General features: G+C 38.8%; 1 protein-coding gene across 1 annotated transcript; it reads right to left on the reverse strand.

Annotated features, from left to right (window-relative positions):
* Nucleotides 1-222: 222 nt before the first annotated feature.
* Nucleotides 223-11,105, reverse strand: LOC134583081 (cortexin domain-containing 1 protein-like). Its single transcript, XM_063439837.1, has 2 exons — nucleotides 10,946-11,105; nucleotides 223-518 (listed from the first exon to the last, which is right to left on the reverse strand). Exon 2 carries the CDS (start codon nucleotides 470-472, stop codon nucleotides 308-310), a length of 165 nt encoding a protein of 54 aa, XP_063295907.1. The 5' UTR covers nucleotides 473-518; nucleotides 10,946-11,105; the 3' UTR covers nucleotides 223-307.
* Between the last annotated feature and the right edge of the window lie 564 nt (nucleotides 11,106-11,669).

Genomic DNA, 11,669 nt, shown 5'->3' on the forward strand with positions numbered 1-11,669 from the left:
TGGCAACCAATTGGTTCATTGGAATCTCAACATTTTACTAATCAGGATTAGGCAACTGTTGCAGTACCACATAGATGATACCTGGCCTCTCTTTTCCAACAATGCTTTTGTGTCCATTGGCCTCAGTTTCTCAGTTAAGGTTATTTATCCACATCAGTGAACAATATGTAATGATGTGAGTGTATTCATCTAGTAAATATTCTCAGAGTACAGTCCCCATGTTTTTTCTCATTCTCATGACTTCTCTTGTTAGAATGAAGATTCTACGTGGTGTACATTCTACGAAGTTCCACCATTCAACCATCTCCTACTGGTCCTCCCACATTGAGTTTGGGATGTCCTTGTAGGGATCCATGATTAGCCTTGCACAGCGGACAATCATCATGGCCAGAAAAATACAGAGAAGTAGGAATAAGGCAATGGCAAATCCTTTATCCACGTCCACGATGGGCAATAAGGTAGGATCATCCATACAGAGTTCTCTACTCCTCTCCTCATCTGCATCAATAGGCTGTGACCTAGATGAAATAGAGAAAAAATTATTTGATACTCTTGGTCATTGCCTTAACTAATGTAGGATTCTAACATATATAGAGGTCGAGACATTACCCGTACAATTCTCACATACTCCAAAGAATAAAATAGAACTCTCTTAGACACCCAAAAATGACAACATACCAAAAAAGCCTCTCAATTTCATCCCATTTTACAAGCCATGGTGCTATGGTGCGATGGTCTTGTGTCAAGGTTTAAGGTTGTGTACATAGGTTGACTGAAGAGGTGAAATAACATTTGTTGGGAAAGTTGAGGATTCTAATGGAAGGGGAAAGAGTCTCTCCTTTGCACATGCACCTACAGCCCAGAAGACACCTGTACATAAGGTCTGTAAAAGGATTGGATTAGGATGGTAAGACTAGGATTCTAGAACACAGATTGCTGCAGTGGTAAGTTGATGTGATATATAACATTGTTTTATTGGTGTGTGGTCTTGTTAGAAACTTTATGAATCTCACTTGTACACAGGAATGAGATACCGCTGCTGACATATCCACCCAAAGGGAAACAAAAAAATAACCCATACATACGTCATACTACTATCATATCAATCTATCACCTGACTTTTTCGACAAGCAAAAATGATGGTAAGCTCAGACCCTAAATGGATTACAGGGGTCTGAATCCATTTACTGTGGCTTACAAGTATGGAACATGGCTGCCATCACAATATATTGCTAAGTATCTAAATGTTAACAAATGCCGATAAGCCATTAAAGGGACACTTTAGACACCAAGACCACATCAGCTCATTGAAGTCCATCCCCTTGACCCTGCAATTGTAAATATTTCAGTTCTTTATTAACGGCAATAATTACCTTGCATGGTTTGCTCCATCTCTTGCTCTTATAGACAGCCACTATATGCATTTTTGGGTAGAAAACATGAGGACATCCAGCGTCATTTAAAACCCCATAGGAGAGCATTGAGAAATGCTTTCCTATGGGGTAGTCCTAATGCGAGCGCAGCACTCGCTGTGCAGGTACATTAAGTCTCCTCCCCCCCCCCACCGGCTGACGAGGATCGGTGGCAGGACATGGGCTCTGCGCCATGGGGGATGGGGGGCACAAGGTAGCAGGACATTGTAGGTCACTATAGTACTAGGAAAACAACCTCTAGTGCTACAATAATCAATGAACACAATGTTCACCAAGCAAATTCTTCCAGCGTTCTACCACATTGGCAGTGGAAAGAAGGAGAGTCATATGGATGTCTCCCTCGCTGATAGACTATCTCTACACCATCTTTCTCTCTAAGGTTGGAAAGTATGTGTTTGTTATCCTCAATGACCACTCAACGATTGCTTCCACATGGGCACATCCCATCTCAGAGTTAATATAGCTGGCAAACAAGTTTTTCCCCTGCTCTATTGAAATATCATTTTTGAGTTTTAAGAGTTCCTCTTCTCTGAGAAGGATAGGCAATGCATGAAACAGGGCTGAGTGATACAAAAAATGGATACAAATGCAGCAAGATAAGTCCTGCGCTCACTTCCATCACTGGGCGGCTGCAATGACTACAGTACACATCAGCCCTAATATATAGTAAAAAACAAAGAAAAACAAGTTACCTGCGCTCTCTCCTTATCCCTATGTATTTTTAAACAAATGGAGGTTTTTTAGTTACCTCTAATGGCCATGAGAGGATGAGCCCACCTGCCAACGTCAAGGCAGACCCCCCTAGGTGGGTCCTAACTCTAACCATTCACCTTGCTTCCTTGAGCCTCTGGCAAAAATCTCTACTGAGACAGAAAGGGGTATTTTTTTATATACACCCCTATACATTATTAACCCTTAATAGGGAAACACATGGGATGGGCGGTTGCATTGTAACAAGGCTGAGTGATACAAAAAATGGATACAAATGCAGAAAGATAAGTCCTGCGCTCACTCCCATCACTGGGTGGCCGCAAATGACTACAGTACACATCAGCCCCAATATATAGTAAAAACCAAAGAAAAACAAGTTACCTGTGCTCTCTCCTTAATCCCTATGTATTTTTAAAACAAATGGAGGTTTTTTAGGGGTGTATATAAAAAATACCCCTTTTTGTCTCAGTAGAGATTTTTGACAGAGGCTCAAGGAAGCAAGGTGAATGGTTAGAGTTAGGACCCACCTAGGGGGGTCTGCCTTGACATTGGCAGGTGGGCTCATCCTCTCATGGCTATTGGAGGTAACTAAAAAAAACTCCATTTGTTTTAAAAATACATAGTGATCAAGAGAGACTGCAATTTGCAAAGGGTGACAAATTGGTACAATATTAAATTGCTGCGGTGTACCCTCACCCCCAATATTTCAGGTCAATACATTTTATTTCATATTTACCCTTATCCCTTATTGAAATATTTAGTTCTTCACAATTCATTAAGTTTAGCCTTTAACCCGATACTGTAATGGATAATGGATAACAGCACATAACTGGCAATGGATAACAGCACATCATCAACAAAAATACTTACCTTGTAGTCTCCCACCCTTTGCAGTCAATGTAACACGACATCAGAACTGAGTTTGTGTAGTCATGAGTGTGTGCTATTGTAATATAATTTTAACCCTCACATTTTCAGTATTAGTAAACCTTTGGATGAAGATATATTTATTGTGGATGTGGCCATGTATCTGAAGGAACTTATTGCCATTTCTGTTTACACCTTGGCATCCCATAATTCCAATAACTTGAGCCCTACTTCGATGAATGCACTATAAAGGTAAGTGTACCTAATTTATCCAATGCATAGCTGAGCTGTTCGGGCATTTAAAGAAGTCCAGTGGGTTCACGTGTGGCTTACACCCTCCACCAATCATTCCCTACAAGACCGGTACTTTCTATGGCTTAGATCTCCTTACAGTACCATCTCCTAAAAAAAAACAAAAACTGGTCTTATGTAAATCAGTGCTTGTCTGGAGGGAGAATTAATCTTCTTACAGACTTTCTGTCTCTATACTGGATGGACACAAAGAGTCCTAAATCTTCTCTCACAACAATAGGATGTCGAATGAAAAAAGAAGAAAAATAGAGATCTTTCAATCATCATCATCATGGGTCAGTTGATAGGATTTAGGCATGAAATAGTCATACTTCTCTCTCTAAGAGGAATCATCAAAATGTCCTAACCCTAATTCCTTGACTCCACTACTTAGATAACATGGGATTAAATCTTAAATTACTCTTTGTAGCGACAGAACTACAGTCACCAGGGCCCTCAAACTGTGGGAGCTACACGCACTTAGGGTCACCTGTTGGTTATGTCTGATCAGGATGTCTGATCAGGGGACGGGAGGTCTATACAGCTCACTTCCTCCTAACTTACCAGATAGTTGACTCTTTGTGTCCATCCAGTATAGAGACAGAAAGTCTGTAAGAAGATTAATTCTCCCTCCAGACAAGGACCGAATTATATAGGACCAGTTTTTCACGCCTATTGTGCTTATTCAGGTAGCCTTTCATTGGGTAGCGCCCACTAAAAGTGAATAAATGACTTTAAAAAGTGAGACCAGATATCTCTGGCACAAAATACATATGAACATAACTAAATTAATTATACTTACATGCATATAGAAACCATGGATTTGTGTTACAAATATGAAATAACCTGGCTAGATACAGATTGCATCACTATGTACTGAACAGATATGAACACACAAAGGCCATCCTCGAGCGTATATATGTAATTGGGTTTTTATTTGCCCTGCACCACCTATATAATTTATGAACTGATGTATGTAATGTTTGGAGAAAGAGAAAGAGTGAGTGTGTGCACACATCTCATTATCAACAATACCAAACCAATACCTACACATATACCCAACGAAGTGCACTCACAGAATACCTAATCAGTCAGTAATTCTCACACTCATATATTTATACTCGTCCTCTCTGTCACACATACCTATTCAGTAATGCACCACACTCATGCATACATAGTGTTAAACGCTGATGGTTCTCTTAATGGAGCACACAGCATATCCTCACACCCGCCAGATCTCAAATCAGCCAGTGTCCACCATACACCCAGTAGATAGGATATATGCACTGTGCTAACATATGTCCTGGGGAGACCAAGCAGCCTCTGAAAAAACACTGATGCACTAGATTACCTTTGACATTTAACCATATCCTTGAAATATTGTCCACTCGGAACATTCCACTGTCGAGCAGCTGTCTATGGCTGACAGAACATCCCACGCAAACAATGAGAACATGCTTCTATTCTAGATGTGACAATGTTTATAATTTGGCACACATTTATTTGATGTTGTGCCATAGCACACTCCTCAAAAGGAGCACAGCTGATGTTGTGGGTCTGGTATGTACGTACTTTGTTTGGCTCAGCCATTGGGTCATGTCATTGTCCTCAGTAATATGTCAGCAATGCAATGTCTAAATTCTTACACTTTGTGTGTTTGTTTGTGTTTGCAGTATGTCTGTATGTGTTGTGCTGGACTGATATGAAGAGGTAACGAGAGTGTAATCACAGCATGCACAGTCTATAGTAACATTCGATTTGTGTTGCCTACTCCTTAGTGGAACTTTAAAAGACCACTATAGGAACCCAGACCACTTTATCTCAATTAAGTGGTCTTGGTTCATTAGCCTTGATGTTTTAGGCCTGCACTGTAAAACATTGTATAGATATAGCAATGTAGCTTCCTGACTGCCTGTATTGTGTGCTGTAACCAAGCTAAATGCGGTAATGTGATGTTTAACTTACTCAAGCATTTCATGAGGATGTTAAACGTCCTCTAATGCTGATCATAGAGAAGCATTGGAATCAATGCTTCCCTGTGAGAAGCATTTAATTAGAGAAGCATTGTGCTTGCCGCTTGGAAGAAGCATTTGCTTAGACGAGCATACATGCGCTTCTAGTCCCCTCTGCTTCTCTATATGAAGCATTGGATTGGACGAGAAGAAGACATGAAGGACAACGTCACTGAGGGCAGCATCTCGGTGCTGGAAAAAATGTAAGCGAAACCCTATTTTCTTCCAACTACACTTAGTGGGGGCACTAGATCTAAATCGGGAGAGGGACTCTATGGCATTATGAATATGCATATTCCCAATGCTTTCATTTTCCTTTAAAATTGCCCAGAACACAGAGTTCACAGCCACATGTGCAATTAAGAATATAAAGGCACTGTGCTTTATTTACTATGTTCTCTCCACAAGCACGGCAGCAGTGGTACATGGGTCGGAAATCAGGACACGTGGCCCAAGAGGGACACTTACATTTAGGGGTGTGGCTGGAAATTATGGGACATTTTCTGTAAGTTCATACCCTGCTGAAATCATGTATCTTTTCCTCCTCCTGCTCATTTGTGTGCCCTGGCTGTGCCTTGTATGAACTGGATGAAAAGCAATTGGCTAAATCTTTAATATACATTCAAAAGAAAATGGATCACACTAAAAAGAAGGGGTTAACAAGTGTTAATTTGTTATTTTTTTATTCAGTGGTGTAATACGCGAGACGTGACAGTTTCCTTTAAAAAAATAAAATGCTCAACTGCACATTTAATTTTATGAAACTATTCAAAGCTCAAGGAATCTTCCCAACAGGATATTTGATTGCTTTTCAATCAATAGGCCTTAGAACAGGAAATTGTGCAAGTCTTAGGATAGGATCTATGTCTTAAGATATCTAACGCTTGGGTGTAAATTATATATCCGTGAACACCTCTTACTATAGTATTGATGGCAGTAGTTAGATTAATGGCTTTTCCTGGCACTTTGTATAAAAGCTGATCTCCTAATGACCTTTGAGGTCCACCAGACGGAAAAATCCAATTAAAAGGTCTATTCATTAAAAAAAATATAGTATGTATTTGGAACAGTATAGCACCAGGCTATGTATAAATAAACATGTTCTAACACAACACACGATTCATTGGGTGATATCTTTGTCGTTGTGCTTGAGTCATATGTGTAGAGACGTTTTAAGCGTTAGGTCAAAAGATGCACAAATGTAAGGATTTTTTTTATTCGCAATGCAACTTTTACGATCTTTACCTAAAGCCCAGTTATCATCAAATGTATCTATGATGTCAAAGAAATAAAGTCATGTAAAAAAAAAAAAAAAAAAAAAAGATACTTTTTGGATATTCTCAGATACTGTCTGCATCAAATATTGAGAACCTAATTTAAACAATGTTCTATTTTGAAGCTGAGATGTGGCAGTTCATACCTTAAACCTACTTACTCTGTGCTGTGACCTGATAGTAACATTAAAAAATATATAATTTGGGGGTGGCGGGGGTGGATAGCTTCAAATAACTTAAATTAGCTATCTAATTGTGCAAAAACTTGCAGTGTAACAGATATTCTTTAACCCCTTAAGGACCAAACTTCTGGAATAAAAGGGAATCATGACATGTCACACATGTCATGTGTCCTTAAGGGGTTAAAGAGGTTACTTCAACCATCATAACCACTACTGCCTGCTGAGGTGGTTGTGATAGTAGAAATGCCACTGCCCTGCTACCCAGTAAGGGGGCAAACTGCTTTCAATGGCTTGCCTCGTTGCTGGGTCCGGCTGGGCGCAGTGGGTCCTCCAAAGGTTTCTAGTGATTGTATTTCAGTAAAAGTAGGAAGCTAACAAATCAACTACAATGGCAATGGTATAGACTGTTAAAGAGAACCTGGGGTTAAATAATGATAATGAACTGGAAATAATAAAAAATTATGCCTTCAAAATTACAGAGAGACCCCTCCCATATCAGGAAGAAATCCACCTGTGCAGGTATAAGCAGTTTAGCCCCAAGAGCAGTTCCATTTATTGCATATGATGATCAGAGTTGCTTTACTAATTGCTAGCAGCCATACTGTAGTGGCTATCAGTTTACCCATAGTCCAGATCTCCATTTAGTGAACCGTGCTTTATTAAACGAACGCTATACTTAATACAACTGTATTTTTAACGCTATAGTGTTCCTCTGCCTATTTCTGTAGGTGCTCCAACCCCCACCATTGGCAGGATTAAAAACCCTCCACACTGGATCGTCTACTCTTCCAGTGATGTTGGGGAACCAGGCAGCACGCACTACAGCTTCCTATCAATGTTTTACTAGGGGATTTTAAAGACGCTCCTTTGGGAGACAGCCACTAGAGGTTATCTGGTTAAGGGGACATGGGCACTTCACCCAGACAACTTGACATGAAGTGGTCTGGATGCCTAGTGTGTAAGTTGTCATCTGAGCCACAGTATATGCATGCTAAATCGGTAAAAAGCAAAGCATTTGCCCACAAGAACTTCAAATGTGATTATGTTTTCGTACTTTTTATTATTTTTAATGTCTTGTTTTTCAATATACCTTTAGTCAATTAGCTAAAACTTTTTAAGTTTATGTTCCAGCCGGTCTCTAATGTACACCGCAAGCTGCAGATTTCTCTTCATTTTAATTGATACCAAATAATGATAAAAATGGTATGAAACTCCCATAATGCTTTGCAGATAATGCCAGTGTCAGAGGTGGGGTGAATAAATAAAGGTAATTAGCAGAAGGGCTACAAGAAAAAATGGCAGAAAAAAAAAAAAAAAAAAAAAAAAGAAAGTATACGATAAAAAGGAAAACAATTATAGGAACAAGCATCATTCACACTGCGGCAAAACCCAGCACGTAAAGGATACCAAGACATTACTCTGCCAACGAGAGGAAAACAAAATAAGGAAGTGATATACAGCCCTTACTGAGCGAGCTAAGCATATACCGGCTTCATATACTACTATCATAGGCGATCTGCATGGGCTAAATTAGACTGGAACTTTATAAACATAAAAATAATGATTGTAAAGAGATTGGGCATTGTGTGAATGTATAGAATAAAACCATAGCATACAACGAATGCAGCTTGATAGGTCAAGAGGAATTATGACGAGTGCTGCCTTAAAATTAAAGGAACCCTTACCCTTATCACAACCCTAATCCTTTCCTTAACCATTAGTCTAGCCTGAACCTAGCCCTAATCTAAAACCAAGCTCTAGACCTAATCTTACCATTAGCCTAACCATAGCCATTATCGTAACCTAGCCTTAATCATAACCTTACCTCTAACTCTATCTCTGACCATATTACCCTAGCCTAGCTTTATCCCTAACCTATATCGTAACCATAACCCTAGCCCTGACCCTAACCTTAATCATTACTTTAAACAATACACAAGATCCAGCGCACTCTCCTATCTACTAAACAGCAACTTTAATGTTTACAGATTGTATTAGTTTTTAAAAAGTTTTTTTAAAAAACACCTAATCTAGGCAAAAAATAATGGGGATTTAGTTTCATTATATGATCATACATTGCATAAGCCTGCCACAACGTCAATGTACCCCATCTTTGGCAGGTCCTACTCTCACAGTCTAATGTCTGCTCTTATGAGATTAACCCACTTGGGGGGGAAAAAAACATCTGAGGCTCTCTGCAGTACAAGGCTAAATAGGGACCTGAGATGAGGCACCTGTAACAGGGAGGGGTGCAAAACCAAGGAGTTGGCTAGACTCCCAAATATATATATATATGGAACATGGGGGGGTGGTTGCACTCACCTGAACATGCTTAAATGGGGTGCTGCTGGGGGCCATATTATACAATAAACAATACACAAGATCCAGCGCACTCTCCTCATTACTTTAGCCTTACCTTAACCCTAATTTAAATTTGAAAAATAATTTTATATAAAAAAAAAAATACAGAAAAGTGGAGAATATATTGGGGTAAAACAATGCAATCCTGGGGTACTGTAGACCAATAATGTCTTTAGTACTCCAAATTGGATTTATATTTGCAATATGTATGTGCTTGTCTGTTTATCTATCTAGCTGTCTGCCTGTCTATATATGAAACCAAGAGGCTGCACTCACATATCATTCATACATTATAACGGTGCTGCTGTGCCCTATTGATACAACATAAAAGATCCCGCGCACACACACACTTATTCAGCAAACACTAACTTCAAAGCTTTCAAAATGTAGCCATTTTTTGTTAAAACACCTGGCTTAGGCAAAAATAATGGGCATTTAGTTACAGTATAGGATCACGCATTACATAAGCTTGTGTACCCCATTTTGGCAGGTCCTATTCTAGCAACTGAATACCTGCTCTTATGAGATTAACCCACTTACTTGGGTGAAAATGCAAACATTTTAAGAGTGCTCCTGGAGTTAATTAATACAATATGTGAAACCAGCACGACCCGTATAACGTAAGTATGTTCAGGTGAGTGCAGCCCTCTTGGTTTCATATGTAAATATATTTTGGAGTCTAGGCCAACTCCCCTGTTTTGCACCTCTCCCTATCACATGAGCCTCACCCTAGGGCCCTATTTACCCTTGTACTGCAGAAAGCCCCTGGAGGAAGGATTTTACAAGTTAATGGGTTAATCTCTTAAGAACATGCAATAGATTGCTAGGATAGGACCTGCCAAAATAGGGTACATGTATGATCATATACTGTAAACCTAAGTCAGGTGTTTCAAAGACCATGACATTTTGTGATCTTTGAAGTTGGTGTTTATTGAGTGTACTGGATCAGATATTTTTGAATTCTACTCTTGTACAGAAATATTATTTTCTTGTAGCATGGAACCATTATTTGCCAGAAAGTCTTGATTTGTCAGAAAAACAGCATAACACACAAAAAAAAATTCAAATTGTAACGTTGTCTACGGCATAGGAGATAACGCTTCACTATTAAACACTATGATCCATTTCCCACATTTGCCCCTCTCTCGTTACACTAACTGCCCACGGGGCTAAGTGTTGTATCCTCAATGGATTTTACAGCAATACCAGTTAAATTCAACCGTGCATAGCAACATGTTAATTAAGCGCCATAATTAAGGTTAACGTAACAAGCCATTAAAAATTCCATTTTATTACGCAACCAAACACTGTAATTAGATTCTCCGTTTTTTTCAATTTAAAGTGTAATCAGATAATAGACGAAAGACAATAATAATTTCGTAAAACAAACAAAAAAGCTTAATAAAGATATCTGACGGCATTTAAAAAGAAATTCTAGTATAAAATCAATTTAAAAAAAAAGGATGTCATTTATGAATTGCTGGTTTATAAAAACACATATTATATTATGGTTCGTAAACAGCCAAATCAGCCCGGCGTGACTTGTAGTGCAGATCTGGATTTGTAGAATCTGGACTGAAATTAAGTGAATATAAATTTAAAAAAATTAATTCTTGAAAAAAAAAAAAAATGTTTCCCTTTTTTTTTTTTTTAAATGCAGACTGAAAGACACTGCAGAATTCACCACGTGGCTTCATAGTGTGTAAGTAATTACATCATGGGAAAACAATATTTAAAAAAAAAAAAAAAGTATGTGGGATTTAAACATCAACAAGAAATAGAATGTATATATCTTGACAGTCTATATAGATTACCTGCTAATCCTGTCATTTGTGCCTGTTCTTAGTGGGACTAATGGCCATACACTGAGGGCAATTGTCTCGTCTCTGCTCCTGCTGTTTCAGCACAAGTCGTTTAGTGATGCAGCGAGCCTGCCTTAGATGGACCGTTTCATGAATTGTTTAAGTGGAAATGCATCCGAGTAAGGTTTCGGAAGACAGCAAGTTTCAAAGCTAAAGATCACGGGAAGGACGGGAAGCTGAAAATCTCAGAAGGAGCCTCCCTCTGATCTACTGCTAACATTACACCAGGATTACCGGGACCTACAGGGGGACTGCAAGGAGAATGGGAACCCCCAACCTGACCCCTCCTACACATAGGCCCATTATTATTAAACAATAAATTGGTATTGGACTTTTATCTCTTCCCAAGATATCATTTTACATGGCATAAGAATTCTATACACATATATATATATATATATATACACACACACACACTTATTTTTACCTGTCTTGGGACAGATCACCCATTTAAAAAAAATATAAAAAAAAATAAATAAGGGTGTAGAACGAAGGATCCAATAATGTAAAAAAAAAAAAAAAAAATCTAAGAAAATCATTTATCACTATATCACCTTGTGACTGCTGCACTGTGCTGCTATGGCGGTATTTTAAAATAATATTAGCTAACATTTGCCTTTAGGTTGTGTCTTTCAATCATGTTGTATTGGGAATCTCTGTTTGCAGCCCATCCATT

Source organism: Pelobates fuscus, chromosome 13 (assembly GCF_036172605.1).
Source record: "Pelobates fuscus isolate aPelFus1 chromosome 13, aPelFus1.pri, whole genome shotgun sequence".
Taxonomy (NCBI): domain Eukaryota; kingdom Metazoa; phylum Chordata; class Amphibia; order Anura; family Pelobatidae; genus Pelobates; species Pelobates fuscus.